The sequence below is a fragment of the Penicillium soppii genome (assembly GCF_028829465.1).
Source record: "Penicillium soppii strain IBT 18220 chromosome Unknown utg000005l, whole genome shotgun sequence".
Lineage (NCBI taxonomy): Eukaryota > Fungi > Ascomycota > Eurotiomycetes > Eurotiales > Aspergillaceae > Penicillium > Penicillium soppii.
The window spans coordinates 413,779-435,614 of record NW_026643235.1 but is presented as its reverse complement, the minus strand read 5'-3'; the positions used below and the strand labels follow the sequence as shown (position 1 = coordinate 435,614).

Below are 21,836 nucleotides of genomic sequence, written 5' to 3'. Positions count from 1 at the left end.
ACATGCCGATTTCTATACGCGGAACTAGTTTGTTACACATGAAAAGGCTTCTATCAATGGCATTCAAGTCCCAGCTACTCCCGTTAGCATTAACCCGATAGTCCATGGGAGCATCTCCAACCATCTATTTCATATATACAAGAACCCGAATTTACCCGCCTCTACATTATCAATCGATGCAAACAGTAAACCTGGCCAACTCCTAATTCTCCGAGTCTCATGATCCTTCTAGTGGAACTAGAAAATTGCCAAAAATGACAGGGGATCCCTTCCGCCTATTGCAACCTCAAACACGGGACACGTATAAGCTAGGCGTTGCATTGGACACAGATCAGGATATTGGAATCCTATTATGGAAGGTCGTAATATGAAAAGAAGATCATAGGAAGCAAGCTAAACTCCATACCACGCAAAGTGATAATCTTCAAACTATGGATCGCGAGACTCGAGACTCGGAACAGGAAGATTGCCTCAAAACGCTTTACTGTTTGGTCGGATAACTTCTCATATAAACGCCTTTCGTTTAGGTTCGTCAGGTTGCCCGGCACACAGCTAAAAATTAAATCTAAGGGATGACACGGGATATGCAATTTTGTCCGCTATCTTGATTCAGCAGATGATATGTGGAAACTATTTGTTAAAAACTCCGATTTTCATGTTACTCAACTGTAACAATAATCACTTCGAGAAAGGAAAACGCTCATTTGTATCTCAAGTATTTAGAGTGTTACCACGAAAATATTCCGGTCCCTTTTCCATGCAATATAAGCGGTTGTTCTTCAATGTCGTGCTTCCACCCTAATGAGTCATATATTTGATATGCAAAACTACGATCTTTACAGCTGTCCTTTACGTGGATGAACGAAACCCCGATCTTGGAAGGTGTTCTCGGAGTACATCAAGTTTGTATGGATTGTTTTATGTTCCTATTCAATTTTCACCGGCTGGTGGACCCAATGTCTTGTCCAATGCCTCGTTATTGAATGACTCTGACCTGCCTATCTGATACAAGCGCTGGGAGGAAGTGGGACAGGGTTGTTGCAGAAACGCACGGCCAATTCCAGTGTGGCGGAGTTCGGCATTGGCCTGCCAGCTGCTGGGAGTGGTAGATAGATGATCCTAGGCTAAATAATCTTGTTCCATGGACGTTCCCGTGTTTAAGACCTGGTATTTGTACTGAATGAAATTGGCCCGCTTTCTATCTATGTTTACGTTGCACATTCTAATTTGTGACAGTAACAGAACTCCATGATAAATGATATAGTATTGAATTATGTAGAAGATATGCTCCGCTTGAGTTAACGCTTGTCCAGACATGCAAATAAACCCCACACCAGTATATGTTTAAAATAAAAGTCACAAAAGCTAATCACTATTTCTCGGGGTATCTCGCCAACGTCCAAATCACCAAATGATAACCAAAAAGGGGTTAGAGAAAAGTTTAAGAGAAAATGCCCAGAGGCAGAGTCATGGCCACTTCAAAGTTGGGCACGTTGACCACCTCAACAATCTGCAAGTCACCAGCAACACTAGCAAGAATATATGCCTCGCTACGCGTCAAACCCTTGGTCTGCACGAGCCACTGAATAAGATTCCGTGTAGCACTCCGCGTAGCCTCGTACAAATCCGGCGCAACACCAAGCGCGCCGTAGGTGCCAAGGTCAGGGAGAGGATTTGGGATCTGGCCGCGGGGCGGGGTTTGGAACTGAGGGGCCGTTATCCAAGGCTGGTTCTTGAGGAGTTCGAAGCGTAGCGTCGCCCGGATGGGAGTCTCGATGGCGGTACCGCAGACTTCGCCATGGCCTTGGGCTGCATGGCCGTCGCCGCAGCTGAACAGCGCGCCGGCTGTCTGGACGGGGAGGTAAACGGTGGAGCCGACGCTGAGCTCGCGGCAGTCCATGTTCCCGCCTGCGTTTGTGGGCGGGACGGTCGAGAGCTCTTCATCGCCGGCTGGGGCAAGACCCATGCATCCGAGGAAGGGGCGTAGAGGGATGCGCATGTCCTTGAACTGAGCGAAGCCGGCTTCGCGGTTCAATTCCCAGATTTTGATTTCTGGCTCTGGGAATTCGTCGGCTAGTAGGCCGAAGCCGGGGATGATGGCGGACCAACCCCAGTCTGCGACTTCCAGGTCTAGGACTTCCACTTTGAGGACGTCGCCGGGTTGGGCGTCGTTCACATAAATCGGGCCGAAGACGGGGTTAGCCAGACCGAGATCCAATGTTTGGATGGCTGAGGCTTCAGATGACGTGTTAAGTTGGCCGTTGCTGCTGTCAATGGCATCAAAAGAGACCGTTTCGCCGGATGAGACGGTCAATTTGGGTGTGTTTCGTCGAGACCACTTCTGGTGGCTACATTCTCTTCCCACATGGAAGTTACTCCATTCTTTTGGTGCCATGCCGGATAGGTTAAGTTGATGCCCGCGTTTTTGTGTGGCTCATTTGTATATGATGATTTTAAAAATAAAAAGAGGGAAGCCGAGGCAATAAAATATGTTATAAAGTGGGACAGGGGAAGAAAATTCGAATTCTGTGGAATGTTGGATGACACAGGGGATTTTGTATCAAACCCGATCCTCTTCAGGGTTGACCGTTCTGGAAGGTGACTAGGGCCGGATCTCATGCTTCTTTTTGTCTTCTCCACTCCGAAACCGAGTTGCCTGCCTGCCTAAAGGAGTTTGACAGATTTCCAGCATATTGGATCATCTCAGGAGCCCCTGTTGGAGCCTCTTCACTGGAATTATATGGTAGGGTATGGTTGGATAAGAGAAGCGGCAGTAAGCGACTATCGATTATCTGCCTGCTTGATTGGGTATTTTTGCAGATATCCTAGCGAGGGCTTTACGGAATTCCCGAATTATGCAATTACAATTGCAGTTCTTAGTTCGAAACCATGAAACTATGATGTTATTCTAAAATTATTCTAATTGTATCCATTTTATCCTAGATTGTACAATTTATACTCAAATACCTCCCTCCCTATATGTGGTACAAACTGTAGGTGGGTAGATAGATCATAGAACGCACATATCGGGAAAAGCCAAGAAATATCGTATAAAACGCCACTGCCAGTTGTAAAGTCCCTGTTTTCTGTTTTCCCTGTTTTTGCCTATTCTGATTCATTGGTTCTAGACATTGATTCCATGGTTAGACCAAAAATGGAGAGCTGGACTGCATAAGAAATAGAATTAATGAAAAATAACTAAAATTCTGATTGGCATCCGACACATTCGTAACGACACCACCTTCTTTATTAGGTTAAGGGCGAACCGTAATGCATAACATTTTCCGTTGTGGAACTCGTTTCGTCTTTTAATGGTAGTACTTGGGTACTGTATAGTTGTTAGTTAGTACTTTAATACTTTAATACTTCAAAAGGTTTACTCTTTATAATAGTATATCACTACATACGTATAGGTAGTATTTTATATCAAAGTTTTAAGATCCTTGACCATCCAACATTACTACAATACATGAAGCATTATCACTATGAGGCCGACTAGCACTATCAGTGGCGATTTCTTGCGCAATTTCACTGGTCCTTTTTCCCCGCATCGATAATTTCATCACGTGTTTGACCAGGCTGTCATCATCCACTCGATCGGTCACTCCGTCCGATACTACCACAAGTAAGTATCGGCGGTCTGTGTGCAATGACCGTTGCGAAGTATATGGATCATTGGATAGGAAGTTCCCCCGAGGTCCCGATCCTGCAGATGTATCTGCTGCAGTGTTGTCCGTGAAGGTATTTACCGGGTTTTTGTACTGCAGGTCACCCAATGCTCGAGACATATTTAGGGATCCTATCAATGGTTAATTAGTGGGTTAGTCATTGACTCACTCGAGGGTATTGCTTTTCTCTTTGCTTTACCTAGACGATGTGTCCCGCTGCGATTGACAACTGCCCCGCCTGCCTCTTCTATTCGAGCCTTTTCGCTAGGGATCTCCGGCTTGTGAGCCTCTGTGAGACGTCGCTGATTGGTATCAGCCATGCTCAAATTAACTCGTTTAAGGATTGGGTACAATGTGATACGGGTGTTCGGTTCTCAAATCGCGCTCGGCCAGAATAACATGCGAGTCGCCCAGATTGGATACGAACAACTCGCCCTTCGTGAGATTGATGCAACACATCGCTACCGTTGATCCAGAAATCGCTGGCTCGAAGGTCTCTTGTTTGAATCGATCCAAAAGGATATGGTCTTCGTCTGCCAGTGCCGCCTTGATGGCCCCGACCCAATCATCTCGTTCGAACTCGGGACGTTGTGCAAGTAGGTGGTGCAGATCTTGATTCAAATGTTCTGAAACTAACCCCGACCCACTGGATATGGATTTCAGTTCAAGGCAGCACGGGGCAGTAATAGAGATTTGCTTACTGTCCGTCATAGACTGCAAAGAATGCAATTTTGTCTTTCGATTTAGAGGGAAATTGGTCTGGAAGAATCACTGTGCATCGATCTTCCTGGAAATTCCTACCTCCCTGGGACTGCCTCCCAATTCTTGATTAATACCAATTCTATATCAGGTCATGCTCCTCAAGACTTACTTGACCAGCTCCGGCATCGAAGATCGTGACCGCATCGGTGTTAGACATGACTGTATCCTGGAACAGCTTGTCCCTCAAAGCCCTGTGGGCTAATACCATGATAATCTTAATCAAAGAGATGACATACAAACAGATATCGCACAAAGAAATGTTCATATCATTCGGTGAACTCTTTGAAAGTCTATGGACAGTGATGGTGCACTGACATCATAAACGCCATCTTCTTTTGCAATTTGATGCTTAATTTAGCCCTACTGTCCTATTGGTAGTCCAATACAATTTCCCCGGAGTCTATTCCTTCCCAAGACCTACTAGTATCGGCGCGCCTCAGGTTAGGAAAAAAAGTGAAGCTCTGCAGTGGTTTGATCATGAGTTATCTTGAAATATGCCAATTACCATGTGTATACTAATCTGAATGTGTGAATCTTAATGTTTATAGAACATAGGATAAAAGGCCTAAATATACATATATTTACATACAACGTATGTAGCAGTAGTCATGTACCGGATGTTAGGCCGCGGATGCGAATTTCCCGATCGGGGTGCCGCTGGTTTATGAGGGCGCTCAGGGTCCTACTCACTAGTACGGAGTATCTGATAGCACGTCATAGTTTGTGCTGTTTGTATTATAGTTTGTGTTGTTTGTATTGATGACCAAGGACCAATCAACGTCTTGAGGTCCCGGGCTGGCTGTATAGTCCGTGGTTTGTGTTGATAACCAAGGCCTAACAGGTAAACGCTGATGAAAGTCACAAGAACATTAATTGTCCAGCTTACGAGACAATCGGCTGTCCAGATTATCAAGCGTTCGGTCTTCTCGGATGCCGAACTGAATAATCCATGTCCTGATGTTCCTGCCATTGGAGTATACCGGTACTTAAGCAGACCAATTTTTCTATTCTTGTTATCTATACACCGAACTCTCTTTCTCCCAATCATTCAATCGTTGATTCACTCGCCATGTCTCTCAAAACCCTTACTCTCTGGACCCTCCGGGAACACGCCGGCACGCCCAACCCCTGGAAGGTCCTCATGATCTTGGAAGAGCTCAAGGTTCCCTACGAGCCTAAGTTGGTTGATCTCGACGACCTAAAGAAAGAACCATACGAGTCCATTAATCCTAATGGTCGTGTTCCCGCCCTCGAGGATCCGAACACTGGAATCACCATCTGGGAATCCGGCGCCATCCTCGAGTACCTGGTGGACACATACGATAAGCAACACACCATCAGCTTCACTGCCGGCTCGAAGGAGTACTACGAAAGCAAGCAGTGGCTACACTACCAGGTGTCCGGCCAGGGGCCGTACTTCGGACAGGCCACCTGGTTTACCGTCTACCACCCCGAGAAGGTGCCTAGTGCTGTCGAGCGCTATGTTAACGAGATCCGTCGTGTTTCGGGTGTGCTCAATCGATCGCTCCAGAATAAGGAGTACCTCATTAGCGGCAAGTACAGCTATGTCGATGCTGCTTTTGTGCCGTGGTTCGAGGTGGTTGCGCTCTTCTGGTCGAACGAAATGGATCTAGAGAAGAACTTCCCGTATGTTCATGCTTGGTTGAACCGCATCAAGGCTCGCCCGGCTATTGCCAAGACCATTGGTGATAAGTCTGCGGCTGCGGCTGCGGAAGGGAAATAAGGCAAAGTGATGGCAGATTTAACTCCTAGATAGTTGATTGAATCTAAACATATAAATTTTCTATATCTAGATCTACCCATCTCTTAAGCTATCGATTTTGCAGTGGGGCGTAGAAAGACTTATGTTTATATGTAAAATGATTCATCAACTAAGAAGATGGTGATGTACCTCCTGAGACGTATCCTAAATAATCAGCTGTGTAACTTTGTATATGGAAATACAACTCAACTATACCTACTTAGCTGTGTTTCCTCCTAGGTAATGAATTAGCTCTCGAATTTATTTGCTATACGATAAAGAAGTCATTTTAATGCCTATTGGTTCAACTATAGATGAACATTAGGGGGCATATAGGTGCGAAGAAGATCTGTTACGGCTGCGCTACATAGATCTGATTGACGCACGGACCACTCGCCTCTGCGAATCTGCGTGAACGAATTGCTAATCGTAAACATCTTTCATTGACCCCGCGCTCTTTATACATTTCATTCTTCTGTCCTCCTTGAGAATGGGGTGGATAGGAGCTGGTTTGGTGCTCGCAGCAACAGCCTACTTTCTTTACCGATACCCCCTCCGCAGTTGGGCTGAGCCTCGTTCTTTTGCCCCTCCAGAGCCCACGGCGCCCCCGGAGCCCAAGCCCACTGGACCAGTTACCCCTACTACACCGGACGAGCCTGTACAGGAACGACATGACTCAAGGGTTTCAGCACCGGTAGAATTAGATGAGGACTCCCAAAGTACACCGAAGGCACCGACTTCAAACGCACCGATTCCCGTCCTTACGGTCCCCGAGCTCAGCTTGAATAGCGACACGGCGACGATGCCCGCCATTTCACAACCTCCAATTGCAGCAACTAATAATTCATCGCAAAAAGACCGCAGCAATGAAGCTCATAAGTCTTTGGTACAGCCACCATCTTTTGCAGCTCCGCCACAGCCAATGCAGTCGTCTACTACTCGCCCAGCACCTCCCAGCTCCTCCTCCTCCTTGATGCCCCCACCTCCAATCCCCCGACCAACACCTCAACCCAATCGTCTCGCCCCGAAAAGCACCTTGCAACCTCCACGCCTGAGCGGAGCTTCCTTCGGACCGCCTCCCTCAGCCGCCGCCTCCCAGCGTGGTCCACCTATCACCAGCACTCGCCAGATCAATAGTACCCTCGCCCCGACACCAGTCACTCTCCAGAAATCCAGCAAAAAGGTTGTCCTCGAGCCAGGATTCTCGCCCCTCGATTGGGCAGCACTCGCCGCAAACCCGAAGAGCAAGCTCCGTGGTGAAAACCTGCCCCCGGGTCTACTTCGCGTCACCCCATCCATGCTCAAGGAACAACACGGGCGTAAAGGCCGAGACGCTTGGACGTCCTACCGCGGAAAAGTCTACAATATCTCACCTTATGCCCCCTACCATCCAGGCGGCAAGGGTGAGCTTCTCCGCGGCGCAGGAAAGGACTCTGCTCAACTCTTCCAAGAGGTCCACCCGTGGGTCAATTGGGAGGGAATCCTCGGGGAGTGTCTTGTCGGAATACTGGTTTCGGAGAATGATCTCAGGGCCGAGAATACCTTGGATGCCATGGATTGATACTTGCCAGCCTTTTGTTTCTAGATTTTGTACACTTATATGTAGATATAGAAGATACCCTCCCCATGCAGGGGCAGACAGAAAGACATACCAAGAGATGTTCATGTGGAATTTGCAAAAAAATCTACATATTCTAGATAACCATTCAGAGCTCATCCTTCACCCCCTCGATAGCAACCAGCTCAGTCTCAAACACCAACGTCGCACCACCGGGAATAGGGCCAACACCACGGTCTCCGTATCCGAACTCGGGGGGAATTGTAAGCGTGCGCTTCTCGCCAATGCACATGTCCAACAATCCCTGGTCCCATCTGCAATCGCTTTAGCATGTCAATCTCAGTATCTGGCCTTGCAGACTAACCCCTTGATGACCCGACCAGTGCCAAGCTTAAAAGTCAACGGCGCGTGGCGCTTGTAGCTAGAGTCGAACTCTGATCCGTCGGATTGGAGGGTGCCGCGGTAGTGCATGGAGACTCCGTCGCCCTTGACGGTCTTGCGGTCGCACTCGACGGACTTGGTTACTTCAATGCCGAGATCGGCGGCGGCGGCGAGCGAGCCCAGGGCTGCTACGAGGATGGTGGTGAGTTGCATGGTGAGGATGATTGTTGTGATGTGGACAGATTGCGGAGATGTTTAGGTGGAATTGACCTCGGGACTTTAGCGTTGGTCTGTGCTTTTGACATCAACCAGTATTTGCTCCAGACCTACAATGTACACCGTGATAAGTTCTGTTGATTGCATTTCTTGATTATGAGTAAGTAGGTATCTCGATAGGGCCCAAAAAAGCAATTCTAGCAATTCTTCTAAGGCTTGTCATCTCATTCCGGTGCTTGACTTTGATCATCAATCAAAGCCATGCACCTAACTCTTGACGGCACCCACAGCGATCCCCTCATCAATCCCCTGATTAGCATCGGCCTTCAAATCATCCTCGCCCATGGCTCCATCCCACCCCTTAGAAACAAGGTAGGCCCGGAAGCGTTCATCGCGAAACCTCAAATCCTCCCCACTCAAATCCGGCACAAATACCCAAGTAACCAAAACCCCCACAACACCACAAATAGCAGCAATAATAAAAGTCCACTTATCACCCAAGTGAGCCTTAATAGGCTGAAAAGCCTGCGTCCCAATCGCCGCCCCTGCCTTCCCAATCGCCGCCGAAAGCCCATAGCAAGTTCCCCGCACACCAGTCGCATAAGACTCAGAAGAAAGCAAGCCGAGCATATTCCCTGGGCCGAAATTCCCAGAACTCTGCATCAGCCCATAGAAGACAACGAAAAGCGGCACGATCTTTGTAATCCGGTCATATGCACAACCAATGATCAGTCCGAAGATCAGGTACCCGCTGAAACCGATCATCATTATGCGCTTGCGGCCGACTCGGTCGCATAGCACCGCGCCGAGGAATACGCCGGGGAGAGCGATGGCACCGAGCAAGAGCTGGTACTCGCCTATCTGAAGAATCGTCCCGTTGTGCACGACAGACGAGATGATCGTGCCCGAGAAGACACCGTTCGGGAACGTGACGAAGTCTGCATTTCGTTAGTCTATGCCTGTCATAGAGAGAGATCGCAATATGGCTGGGGATATGGCTTGGACTTACCGTATAGGAACCATGCTCCGCATGTCCCTATCAAGGTTTTCCAGTAGTAGCGCAGAACGAGCATGTAAGGGACTCGTCGTTTGATGGCGCCCCGGCGGTACAGCACTGAGTTCAGCATGCGGATTCGAAAATAGAAAACCGTTAGTGGCCATACACAGCCTATGCCGAAGCATACCCGCCACACGGTGCTGTAGTGGGTTTGCTGGCAAGCCATGAGCACGATAAGGAAGATTGATACGGCGAATGGGCCGCCGAAGGATAATGGGAAGTTGGTTACCATTATAAATGCCGGGCCGCGGTGCTTGGGGATCAGATCGTTTGCTGCCTCTGAAGCGGAGGTTGAAGAGGCCGGGTACTCGCCGCCGGCGCCTGAGATATTTGTTTAGCTCGGGCTTTGAGGTTTAGTATGTCGGTGGTATCTGCATCTTACCGAATCCGATGATACCGCGCGCGACTGTCATCATCCAGAACATGCCGTGAATTGTGATGCCGTGGGAGGCTGTTGCGAGAATGCCTCCAATGACAATCATCAGAGTGGTGAAGACGATGGCAGTTTTGCGACCGAGATAGTCGCATGTCAGTCTAGTTTGGTTAGAGCTTGCGTGGCTTGTAGGTCGGTCTTCGTCTTACCCAATAACAATCTGTCCAATGACCTCGCCCACGAGCAGAGCGTTGGAAACGCGAGTGCTGACAGTTGAGGTATACTCCTTTGGGTATTCCTTTTTGAGGAGGACATTGGTCATGGTCCTTGAATTTCTATTAGCAGCTTGTACAGAGGAGACAAATCAGCTTAGTTTACATCAGGTTGTTTTGGTATCCATCACTGATCAGAGCAAAGCCGCTGGCAAACTATACCGTGTTGGTCAACCACGATCCTAGTAAAGATCTCACGCGAGTGCGAGAGCGGAATCATGGCGGTTGCACTCACAATGGTAAAGAGATCTGAAAGAGACTGTCGTTCTTTTGAGACCGCAATAGTGTCAACCTGAACGGTATTATGAGCAATAGCCTTGGATGAGTCGCACTCAGGAAGTGCGGTCAAAATGTGGGCGGAGGCCATTTGAGGCTCAAGGGGAATGACTTTTGAGGTGAAAAGTTGAGAGTGAAGAGAGGGAGATGTTTTGGTTTCAACGTGTCGTACAACGACCTGGGGATTGAGCGGGGAATCCCTGTCAGGGATCAGCCCTGTGAAAATGTTTAAGCTATGAACTAACTACATACATACACTGGACACATGGCATACATAAAGTATGTACGTGTGTGATTTAAGGTAATGGCTTTCAAGCTTAATCACGGTTGGCTTCGGTCCTCGGCTTGATATACTTTATCTGTTGAGCACGTGGGCGTAACGACAGGTTTGTATGAACTAGCTATTGTTTTAGTTCCAGTCATGATATATATGTATTAATATACTTATGGTAGTCTATAGTATTTGAGTAAATATGTTCATTGGTTGGAAGTATTTCCGCTAAAGAAAACGCCGACATGTGCATGACCGAATGGTCGCCCGAATGGGTATCACAGATGCAGAATAAATGTGATCAGAATGTAAAAAGAATTTTGGGAACATGAAAGCAAAGACGTAATTCATTAAGGGGAAGAACCTGTGTTCCCAGATTTTGTAGATTCCTTAGGCCCATTTGCCAAGCACCGCCATGAGGGCAGCGCCGGCACAAAGGAGGAAGAAGGCGATGAGGACGTCGCGGATCGGAGCCTGGCGCATGGAGTGGCTGAACATGAACTCGTGCGCCATCAGCTCGACGAGAGCGGTATAGATGAGAATGCCGGCGGAGATGGAGTCGAAGACGCCGTTGACAATCAGTGTGGTTCGTCCAGTGGGCGGGTAGCTGTTGCGAACACCCAGGCCAATGGCAATAGCAATGGGAGTCGAGATTCCAAAGGCGAAGCCCAGGAAGTATGGGGTGTTTCGCTTAGACTTGGGCCATGGGACCGTAGCCAGACGGGACCCAAGACCTAGACCTTCGAATGTTTGGTGGAATACGAGGACAATGTAAAGAGTGGTGAACTCGGCCCCAGATACTGCCAGAGTGAGACCAATGAAGACAGAGTGGAAGATGATGCCGAACTCCAGGATGAAGATCGAAGTAAGCTGAGCGGCATAGTCTTCAATTGCTTGCTTGTCGTCTTCAGCGTCGTCGTTGTCATGATGCTCACGGGAGTGTCCAAGGTGATCTTCTCCTGGCATGAGGTGCTTCGGTTCATTCGACTCGTTGACAATAGAATTGTCGTCAAGGGGAGTGTGAGAGTGACCCTCCTCATCGTGCACATGTCCTTGGCCGAAATGAGAGAATCTCATAACCATTAATTCCACAAAGAACAGGACAACAATGGTCATAAGAATGATACCCTCAACCCAGCTGTACTCGGTGATGGGTCCAGTCAGACATTCGTTGGTCAATGCCTCTTCGGCCGGAGCCAAAAGATGGATAAAAGCAGTGGCAATGATGACACCGGATCCAAAATACTTTGCCACAAAGAAGGCCCACTTGGGAAATCCACCCCCCTTGCTGAAACGCCGGGCGAAGACCGGGAACAGAGCCCCGAACATTGAGCCAACCATGATCACGAAGATAGACGAGATGCGCAGACCCATGCGGCCATCGAACTCATTCCCGGAATCGCAGGCGTCTGCCCGCTTGGCAAGAGCAGAGTAATCCATGGTTATATGTAGTGACACGAAGAGTATGGAAGAAGTGGGATGAAAGAAGCTCTGCAGGCAAGAATGAAATGCAGAGGAAAAAAACCAAGGCAAAAAGAAGTTCGCACAAGTCAACCAATCGAGTAATTGCTGGGCAATGACAAGAAGAATTGACTGTGATCACAGACTGTTGCGGGGGATCTGTGTGCGAGGCTAGTTCGACCGCAATCCCCAAGGTCCTCGATTGTACGCGAGATGCGTTAGCCTAAATAACCACGCAAAAAAAAATTACCAGGTGATCCTGGCAACTCTGAACTCTGTCTATTCAGACACGATTGGATAACGATGTCGCCAAAGAGATAAGGATTTCCTCTTTTAGCTGCGTGCGCAGATGAGTCGTACCGTTTGTCGCACGGTGTAATCTTTTCCAAGCTAATAGGAGATTTTCTTTCTTCCTCAGTAGAATGAAAGCTCTGAGAAGGACCGTAAAGTTGACCCGCAGATATAAACCCGTTTTGGTATAAGGAATGATCAAGATCAGAATCAAATTCAGTTTCAGAAATTTGAGATGAGTTCAGCGGGGTGGAGAGGACCTTGGGAGCACTCGAAGACGTCAATGAGTACTAGGTACTTGAGTGTTCCATATTATTGTATGCGTGGCTGGGTGTACCGGGTACTTTGCCGACTAGCGGGTGAGTACCTTGGGGACGGGTTGCTTTTCTCTTTCCGATAGCGGTGATTGGATCACGTGGAAACGATATCAAGCTCATGGTGTTGGTGTTTTGCTAAAGGGCCTTTTTCTGAAGAATATCTCGTTAGAAGAAGTAGAATGAGGATATGAAGTTACAAAGAACATCAAAAGGGGTCCAACGTTGGAATTCTTCAACCCCTGGCGTCTCGATCGCCAATCAGACGATCGGCGGCAAAGAAAGGCTTGGCGCGATGTTGAGGTCATCGAACATTTGAGCTATCTTCCTGTTCTTCAAACATCATGGCTCCTATTCGACGATACCTCCGCATTAGCAAATACTCTGTACTAGAGTGTCGAATCTACCTAGATAACCCATCTGATTCAAGATGGCTTTTGGATTCACGCGATCCTGTTCTTCCGCGCATCGTCGCTGCTATCCAGCCTTTGGTTCTGCCTAAGCTGCGCGAAGAAAATCAACGACTGTTTATGCGCAAGAAGGGCAAACCAGTCAAGGATGTCATTGCAGAAGGTAAAAAACATACTTTGCTCGATGTTGAAATCACGTACGCTAACATCTCACCTAGATGGTTTCGAAGTAGCCATTTTCCTCCGCGAATCTCGAACCCGCCATTCCCTCCTTACCCGAAACAAAACATTCCACGGACAGGAGAAGCAGGGCCAAGATCCGGACTTGGAGACCAACCTAGAGGATATTCCAGAGAACACGGCTGCCAATACCGCTGGCTCTACCAATGATCAAATCATGATCGAAAGTGACAGTGAACCTGATGGACTGCATGACCTTCCTGAATCCACGGACGATGTTACATCGGGCAATAGACGGTCAAGCAGGAGTCGCAGAGCCAAGGCCAGCCAAGCGCAACCTGATGATGTGACGGGCGATGACAAAAAGAAGCTTCGTTTCAGTACCCATTATGAGAGCTTCAATATATGTGGATGGGTTTTGTGTCTGTTGGTCACGCGCAAAGGCGATAAAACCAAGTCGAGTGCTGCAACAATTGAAACAAGGCCACCCTTGATGGAAGAATGGATTTCAACCCAAGCACAGACATCTGTTGATGATTGAAGTACTCAGGGTGCCAATGACGGGTGACAGTGGGCTCGGGTAGGTCCCGTGTGGCTGACCAGGATCAATACTGATGGTCAAGCTTTCGTACCCTTGAACGGTGAACAGCCGTGGCATGATCAAGGCATCCTGTTACACATATTTTGGTGCTATGTACTGTTTCAAATGGTTCAAACCCTTGCAAACGCTATGCTTGTGCTTCATTTGTGTCGCAAATGCAGTATCTGCAGTGTCAGAACCATGTCGCATCTAATCAACTCATAACTGCGGGGTCTACCGTCACGCGGTACATGGAAGTCCTCGTCTACAGGGCTGGGTTTTGCTTTCGGGGCACAACACCATCCCACGAACGGGCCGCTACAGGACTTGCACTATGCAATGCTGTAGTCGGTGTAACCGAAGCTGAGGCCAGTTATGCAGGTGGCGGGTTCTTATACCCCCCAGATGACCTTCAGGCACGGTGACAGGTTGAGACAAAAATATCAGCCACAAAACGGGCGCTTGCTTTAGTGGCAGCTCAATGATCTGCATACTATTAGACATGCCATAATATTTGACTTTCTACGGTTTGTGCATGTCTCAGTTGTATTCATGATAGTCTACGAGATCGTGAGGATACGAATAATCATGATCAATGTCGCCTCCTGCAATTTTGATTTCCTAGACATTTCAAATTGACCTAGCCCGCAAAGCCCCATGTGGTTGGGGGTTCCCAACCTCGGCCCGCAACTTCCAGAAGGCAAACTAGAAGATTTTCAAGTGGATACCAACTTGAAACAGCCCGTCTTTTGTCGACCCCGTGACACCAGTCGATAATTTCTTAATGGAGAAAGACTTTTGGTCCGCGATGAGTTGGGTTCGGGAAATAATCTCCAATTTGCAAAAATTCGAATGAGAACTTTCATTACACACGGCCTTTTTGTAATTTAATTTCTTTTGTTCTTTCTGTTCTTCTGGTTTTTTCTGGTTTTTTTCAAATTGATCAGACAGTACTGATGTCATGGTTGATATCATAGTCTACAAGCGAATCTCTCCAAAAAAAATCGATCGTAATTCGATCCCGATCTTACAAACCTGAAATTCCAAAATCTCCGACTCTCCACAGCTTCTTTCCAACGGTGCGGAAGGAATCCATAGTGGAGTATATACCATACCCAAATAAGGGCTTATTGAAGTTTGCGGTCAACTAGTTTGAAGTAGAGTTTTCATGCCATGTGTTTTCTTCCCTTCGTTTGTTTCTTTTCGCCACTCGTCTATTTTCCATTATTCCACTTTTTCCCACTTTTCCTTTTCCCCCTTTCTCGGTTCCCCCGGCCTTAGTTCAGGTACACCCGTCCTCTCGCATTTGCCACTTTTAGTCTCCACACTTTACATCGCTGGAACACGGTAAGCCGGGAAGTCAGTTCTGCCTTATCATCGCATTACTAATTGTTTTTACCTGCTGCTTTGAGCGCTGCGAATCCCGGGTACGGGGTATGCATATACCGGCATCTGCGCTGTTACTTTTACTACATAGGGCAGAGTGCAGAAAGTGGGTATTTCCAGAAATTACTCCGTGCAATATTGTACTCATTTCATCTCTTTTTTGAAAAGATAACCCGATGTAACAGCGACTGCATTACTCCGTACTCAGGGGCCTCATAATTTCCGGGGAAGTCCAAAACCTCCCGATATTCGTGTGTATGCGTACGTAGTTACCTACAACGTACAACATAGGCAATGTAGTATGCATTCTACGTTGTAGGTCTAGGATATTGTACTTACGCAGTCAGTCCACCAAATTCTTCACGTCCACAAATGAAAGCAATAGCCACCGAGCACGCCATTAACGCCACAGGGATTTGATGAAGAGTAGATCTCCCCATGAAACTGCAAGTGATGTGCAGCCATGGAGGTCTGAACAAACCCCTCTTCATATGGAGTACAACATTCACTAATAGCCAATACATTGTAATTATAGAGGGGCAGGTTGCAGGTTGTCTTGCATGCTTCAGATAATGATGTGCGATGCACAGTCCTCTAAGTAAGACGATCCTAGGCCAGTGATCAGCCACATTGGCGGAGGTTGATCGGCTGTGTACTCCGTGTTATTATTTCGAGGTAGACGTAGCATGTAGATTATACCTACATGCATATATGTACTTACTCCGTAGTACTATATCGAATATAAACTACAATATTAATACCCTGAGTCTATGTCTCAATCATATCTGGTAACACGGGTAGCAACCATGGTCCAGGATGGATCCTCGATTTGAGGTCTCAATGCCTTTTAAGGTTTTCCAATTATTTTTTTTCACTTCTTTCTTTTTATCTGGACCCCTGAGACCATATTGTACTTTGTTATCAGCAGGCAATATACAATATTGTGCAAACTCAGTTGGCATATTTATATACAACATACAATATTGAATCGAGCAATAAGAGACGAATCGCAATAGAATTCTTATCCTTATCCCTCTTTAACGAGTACCGGCATTCTGGGATCTCGGCTGTCACGCCCATTTAGTGTGTAATTAATACGAATCGGCCATCCCGTTTGACCCTAATCTGATCAATAAATTAATTAAAAAAGAACTTTTCTATAATAATCATTAGTATTTCTTTATTTCTTTTCCACCCTTTATTTACGGTACACTATTATGCAAACGCTGTTTTTTTCGGCGATCTGCAAACCTGCACGTGTCGATACATTTCTGACGTTGAGTCATATATCAGCTCATGTACGAAGTATACTATACTACATATGCATGCAGGTGTGCTTAGACCTGCGTACTTATTTCTCACCTCCTTATAACGTCAAGTTGTACAAAGTAATATAATTGCAGAAGATAATCAAAAATAATAAAAATAAAAATAAAAAAACTTGTTCTCACCGCATCAAGGAACCGTCCCTATGGAGCCATAGGTGGGCCCACGGGAGATTGCCCTTTACCAGTTGTCATCTCGCGTGGTTTCATGATTTACTGTACATATACGAAGTAGATGGCTGTGAAACCTGAAGATATTGCATATGCATATATAATATAGATAAATAATATGAAAACTAGATTGTAGGTAGTACAATATACAATCTTATAAACCTACTATTTGATTATAATGTTGTACTATGCTATGCCACTTTATCATTTCCCCCACTAGTGAGTGGTTCACCAAAAACAACAGCGCCACATCTAGTGGAGAGCTTCTAGAAAAAGAGAAATTTCCATTGGATTTCCATTTCCATCTTTTTCTTAAGCTAAGGTAAATATTTAATTCTCACTAAATTCCTACGTCAGATCAGGTGGATACTCAGCCTCCTGTTCATGGCAGGGATGTTCGATGGGGAACTAATTTAGTCTGTAATAGTGACGGTTGACCGAAAAGGTTGGGGACATTATTTCGATTATTTCGTTATTAATTCTTGATTATTTTCTCGATTATTGTTTATTTCTATAAGAATCCTCTGATCCGGTTGACCTTTCTCTTTCCTTCTACTTTTGCTATAGTACTATATCGACTTCTTACCACTCTGCTCTACTCTTGACTCTTGAACTCTTGAGAATACTATATCTCTCTCTATCTCTACCTCTACCAACAATCTCCTTTACCACCACTTCGATCACAATGCCTTCCGTCGGCTCTACTCAGATCCCCCCATGCCCCGGTCCTCCTCCTAAGGGCCCTCTCCCTCCACTGCCGGGGTCGAACTAAACAGTCCAAAGTCCCCTCAACGACCCTGATGACCCTGGCGCATTCTCTAGAATCGCTCACGACCTGGACTCCTCATATCACGACTTGACTTCGACTTCGACCTAGTTTCGACTCTACGATTCTTCTTCGATTTCGATACCTACATAATTTTCTCGTCCCGCTTTGAAACAAGAAAACACCCTTCCCTTTTTCGAAGTAACTTCGACGAGACACCGGCGGAAAACAAAGAGCGCTAGCCTGCGTCACTTTTTGTCTCTTGGCATCTTTCAAAAGAAAGCCTCTGCGTCAAAGGGAAACTTGTTTCGATTAGCCCTCGGACATTTCTTTTTTCTATATTTTTTCTTTAATTATGGGTGTTTATCTTGTTACCGAAACACCCCTTTTGTTCCTCCCTCTTTAGCAACTCGCTTGGGACTCAGCGCCGGCGCTTGTCCGACATACCCTTTCTATTTGCCAATATCCTCACGATACCTGCGGGGTCGTTTCAGTTCGATCTTTATGTGCAGATGCGGAGAAACTTGCATCCCAGCGGTACCGCGTACTGATTGGACAATGCACCTCGCCTCTAGCCCCTGTGTCTCTGAGATCAGCTGGGGTTATCTTGCGATCGGCCCGTCGATGCGTCATTGACTGGGTGCTCGGCGATTTTTTTCTTCCAACTTTTTCTCTTTTTGTGTCGCTTTGATTTGTTCATTTCGACTGTTTTGAATGTCTTTTTAATTCTCTTTGCGTTTTTTCTTTCTTTTTTTCTCTTTTGCATCTGGCCATCCTGAATCGGCATGTACCATAGACTTAGTATACCCAACAGAGCAATTCTTTTTCTTTATCGTCATTAATTTCTGACACCTGTATGTCGTGCATAAAGAGGAGGGTACTGCGGGTGAAACGTCCACCCGACCACCCGTTTCACTAAATCATCCCCTGGCCTATCCTAGCAGTGAAACTAGCAGGGATGTTCAGTAGGGCGGATGTCGCGGTAGTTGAATTGACGCAGTTTTTTTTGGCCTTTCTAGTCCAGTTAGTATCCCATGTGTCTTGGGAGACTTATAATCTGACTGCCTAATAGGTAACACCAACTCCACCAATTCAGTCAACCGAGGTAATCCATACAATTCTTCCATCATAGGATCGATATTGGCTTGATCTGACGCGATCCTTATCGGGCTTCCCGTTATGATTTACAGCGCAGAAATGCATAATGTGTGGAATATGTACCTATACAATGTAGTACGCACACGGCCGAGAATGATTGGTTGAGGATGCATGTTCGATCTTACATCTGACTCAAGCTAGCGCCAAATCATGTCATAGCACATCGTAATGCAAATAGAAGCTACTATTCCAACGGCTAAACGCTAAACTGTCGGAGAGATACGAGTTTCCGTCCGAGCGCCGGGATTTGCTACTTAATAGTCTTTACAACTAGTACCTAGGTCGAGGTCATTGCGATTGATGATATCCAGGTATCTGGGACCACTCGGGCAGGTTATCTGTTCCAACCAATGGTTGTCTTCCACTGCCCGATTTAGTTATATTGTATTATTTTTCCCCTTGGTTTGTGGCTAGAGTAAACCGGACCGAGGTCTGCTATTGAATATCAATCTGTCTTGGATCCCGGTCTATGACCTAGTTACAATATGCCATATAGACATGCTGAATTCTTGTTGGTCCGTCACTTGTGAAGAAGTTGCATTGAGCCAATCTCCTAGCTTTGCCCTAGCTGATGTTTCATCCCCCCGCTTCTGCCCCTCAAAAGATACAGATTGTAATTGTCATTCTGAATCTATTATGTCAGATATACTTTCTGATATTTATAATAACGTTTCAGAACTAAACCCATATTCCAATTTTAGGGGGGTCAAGTGACGAAAGTAAGCTTTCGGCTCTAAGGCTCTCGGATCTTGCCCTGATTTCTTCATGTGTCTCACTGTGCTCGAGCTGCATTGACCCATAAATAGCCACGTGCTGTAATGAGGTCATAAAGTACCTCTTATCGTATGGTTCCATGATTCAATTTGAGTCGGCGGCCAAGGTTACGTGTCTCAGGTATGCATTGTAGAATTGTATACGGCATTTACGTAAGCTTGGGCTGTGCCACAGGGCAGTGTTGAGGCTCTTGGTGTTCTGAATGAGTGCATTGCCATTAATCTTCTGCCTGGGCTGAGTGAGATTGGGTGTCTACCCAGACAGGCGGGTCGAGTACATATAGTATACCTTGCTGCATCGTAACAATGCCATGGAAGAAAACTCCGATTCGTTGAGCCTTGCGAGAACTTGGAGATGTAGCTCCGGCGTAGGCTGCAGGGCTGAATTAGGGGTTAAGTCGAATTTGAAGCTAATTATCGAAAATTTGATAGATGATGACACTCAACCTCGGGATCTTGGAAAGATTACTACATACTCAGGTAGATACCAAGTGTTTCACTTTAACACTATGGCATCATGCCATCCTAGTCATTCTCTTTTCACATATTAAAAGGCGAGAATTGCGGTCATGATATTTGTACTTCATTTTGGTGAGACTTGAAGCTAGGGACGGCATTAAATGTAGATGGAGCACTCCTTTGGCCGAACAAAATCTTCAAAATCTTAGCTAACATGTTATTTTTGATATCACACAGTATCTCTCCAGTCTACGAGCTAATTTAAGTCAAATGTAAATGGAAGTATACAATATTGTACATTGTATAACTGTAGAGGCCATAAAAATAAAAATGGGACACGTGATTCGCTCGCTCAAATCAATCACCGCCGCCCTTCTTCCTCCAAGCGCAAGCCACAATGGTACTACAGCTGCATGTATGGGGCCCGGCCTTTGACCTGCCCTCAATTGACGCACAATGTCTTTCTGTCATCGCATACTGCTCCGAGGTTCTTCCCAAGGACTCGTGGGAGCTGGTCGCGACCAGCGATCCCTCCGTGTCCCCAACCGGCAAGTGACGTGACCGAGCAATACGAACTCACTCTAACCATTTCAAACAGGTGAACTCCCAGCTCTCCAAAATGGATCAGTCTGGGTAAGTCGATTCCGCAATATTGTCGACTACCTCCGCCAATGGTCAGAGGAAACATGTCACCTGGATCAATTCTTGAACAACGTCCAACATGCCGATAGCGTGGCGTATGCATCCAACAACCCCCTACATCAAACATTAACTAACACCCCACAGCTTCTCCTCCTTCATCGAATCCCGCGGCCAACCCCTCATCGACCTCTCCCTCTACGTAACAAGCCAAAATTACTACGCAAACACATCCCCAGCCTACGGCGCCCTCCTCCAGTGGCCAAACCAATGGATCCTGCCCCCAAAGCTCCACGCCGCCGCAAAAGCCCGAACAGACCACCTAGGTCTCTCCTCCCTAGACCTCCAAGCAATGGAAGACCAGCGCAAACGCGACCACTCAGCAGCAGTCGCAGCCGGCCAAATCCCCGCAACCCTCATCCAACAGCCCAAAGAAACAGTTTCCAAGCTCCTCGGCCGAACAGCAAAATCAAACCACTTCCGCCTTGAGGCCCTAACAGCCGACTTCTTTGAACCCCTCGAAGCAATGCTCGCTTCCAAACCAGTACTCCTCCCAGCTGACGACGAAAACTCCCCTTCCTCCCTCGACTGCCTCGCTATCGGTTACCTCTCCCTGGCTCTCCACCCGGACCTGGCGTTCCCCTGGCTGCGCGATGCAATGCGCGCCAAGGCCCCCCGCCTCACGGCTTACACAGAGAGAATGCGCTCTCGCGTGTTTGCCGCGCTGCCGTGCCGCGAGCCCGCGCGGATATCTGTTTCCGCCGTTGGCTCGACCCTGCTTAATATGTTGGCGGATAATACGCCTATCCTGAGGGAGGTCAGGGCTAATAGGAGGTTGAAGAGTGCTGCTCAAGCGGATGAGAATTTTAGTCCTATACAGAAGCTTGCGCTTTTTGATTATGCTAGCACCAAGGATAAAGATAGATGGGTATCTATTGCTTCAGTTGTTGCTGGAGGTGTGGCTTTGGTTGGGTATATGGTTCATGTGGGATTGATCTCTTTTTCCGGGCGTGTGGAAGAAGACGAGCAGGAATTGGAGCAAGAGTTTGAACCTGCAGAGGTTCTTCATTTGCCGGCTGCTGACTTCTTGAGTGCATTGTAGATGTCTTGATGTTTGTGGCTGGGCTCATGTCTGATACTATTTGGAGAAGATTGTACGATAGCATTCTATGCTTTGTGAGGGATGATGTTCCCATGGTTCTTGTCAAACTCTCATGTCTTTGATCTGAATCTCTACTTGAAACATCTTTGTTTTTTTTATCGTCATTGGACGAAAGGAGTAACTTCCAAGATTTGTAACTTGTTTTTGTAAAACAAAACAGTAAAC

The 21,836-nt window shown here is 46.9% G+C and overlaps 9 protein-coding genes across 9 annotated transcripts; 4 read left to right on the top strand and 5 right to left on the bottom strand.

Annotated features, from left to right (window-relative positions):
• Positions 1–1,441: 1,441 nt before the first annotated feature.
• N7529_005587 (acetamidase/formamidase family protein) lies at positions 1,442–2,395 on the bottom strand (the record flags this gene model as incomplete). The annotated part of the gene is made up of 1 exon (XM_057241114.1): positions 1,442–2,395. The coding sequence occupies one exon, from the start codon at positions 2,393–2,395 to the stop codon at positions 1,442–1,444; it is 954 nt and encodes a 317-aa protein (XP_057096473.1).
• Positions 2,396–3,434: 1,039 nt separating this feature from the next.
• On the bottom strand, positions 3,435–4,638 carry N7529_005586 (PP2C family serine/threonine-protein phosphatase; the record flags this gene model as incomplete). Its single annotated transcript, XM_057241113.1, has 5 exons — positions 3,435–3,799; positions 3,868–3,970; positions 4,020–4,314; positions 4,370–4,479; positions 4,540–4,638. 5 exons carry the CDS (start codon positions 4,636–4,638, stop codon positions 3,435–3,437), a joined length of 972 nt encoding a protein of 323 aa, XP_057096472.1.
• Positions 4,639–5,499: 861 nt separating this feature from the next.
• Positions 5,500–6,174, top strand: N7529_005585 (glutathione S-transferase family protein; the record flags this gene model as incomplete). The annotated part of the gene is made up of 1 exon (XM_057241112.1): positions 5,500–6,174. The coding sequence occupies one exon, from the start codon at positions 5,500–5,502 to the stop codon at positions 6,172–6,174; it is 675 nt and encodes a 224-aa protein (XP_057096471.1).
• A 508-nt stretch (positions 6,175–6,682) lies between these two features.
• Positions 6,683–7,753, top strand: N7529_005584 (cytochrome b5-like heme/steroid binding domain-containing protein; the record flags this gene model as incomplete). Its single annotated transcript, XM_057241111.1, has 1 exon — positions 6,683–7,753. The coding sequence occupies one exon, from the start codon at positions 6,683–6,685 to the stop codon at positions 7,751–7,753; it is 1,071 nt and encodes a 356-aa protein (XP_057096470.1).
• Positions 7,754–7,898: 145 nt separating this feature from the next.
• Positions 7,899–8,344, bottom strand: fkbp3 (peptidylprolyl isomerase family protein FPR2; the record flags this gene model as incomplete). The annotated part of the gene is made up of 2 exons (XM_057241110.1): positions 7,899–8,064; positions 8,115–8,344. 2 exons carry the CDS (start codon positions 8,342–8,344, stop codon positions 7,899–7,901), a joined length of 396 nt encoding a protein of 131 aa, XP_057096469.1.
• A 270-nt stretch (positions 8,345–8,614) lies between these two features.
• N7529_005582 (uncharacterized protein) lies at positions 8,615–10,416 on the bottom strand (the record flags this gene model as incomplete). The annotated part of the gene is made up of 6 exons (XM_057241109.1): positions 8,615–9,285; positions 9,357–9,725; positions 9,787–9,938; positions 9,987–10,103; positions 10,156–10,205; positions 10,285–10,416. 6 exons carry the CDS (start codon positions 10,414–10,416, stop codon positions 8,615–8,617), a joined length of 1,491 nt encoding a protein of 496 aa, XP_057096468.1.
• Positions 10,417–10,986: 570 nt separating this feature from the next.
• Positions 10,987–12,036, bottom strand: zrfB (low-affinity Zn(2+) transporter ZRT2; the record flags this gene model as incomplete). The annotated part of the gene is made up of 1 exon (XM_057241108.1): positions 10,987–12,036. The coding sequence occupies one exon, from the start codon at positions 12,034–12,036 to the stop codon at positions 10,987–10,989; it is 1,050 nt and encodes a 349-aa protein (XP_057096467.1).
• A 970-nt stretch (positions 12,037–13,006) lies between these two features.
• Positions 13,007–13,793, top strand: N7529_005580 (uncharacterized protein; the record flags this gene model as incomplete). Its single annotated transcript, XM_057241107.1, has 2 exons — positions 13,007–13,235; positions 13,291–13,793. The coding sequence occupies 2 exons, from the start codon at positions 13,007–13,009 to the stop codon at positions 13,791–13,793; spliced, it is 732 nt and encodes a 243-aa protein (XP_057096466.1).
• A 6,474-nt stretch (positions 13,794–20,267) lies between these two features.
• On the top strand, positions 20,268–21,611 carry N7529_005579 (glutathione S-transferase family protein; the record flags this gene model as incomplete). The annotated part of the gene is made up of 3 exons (XM_057241106.1): positions 20,268–20,418; positions 20,469–20,607; positions 20,657–21,611. The coding sequence occupies 3 exons, from the start codon at positions 20,268–20,270 to the stop codon at positions 21,609–21,611; spliced, it is 1,245 nt and encodes a 414-aa protein (XP_057096465.1).
• Positions 21,612–21,836: the final 225 nt, after the last annotated feature.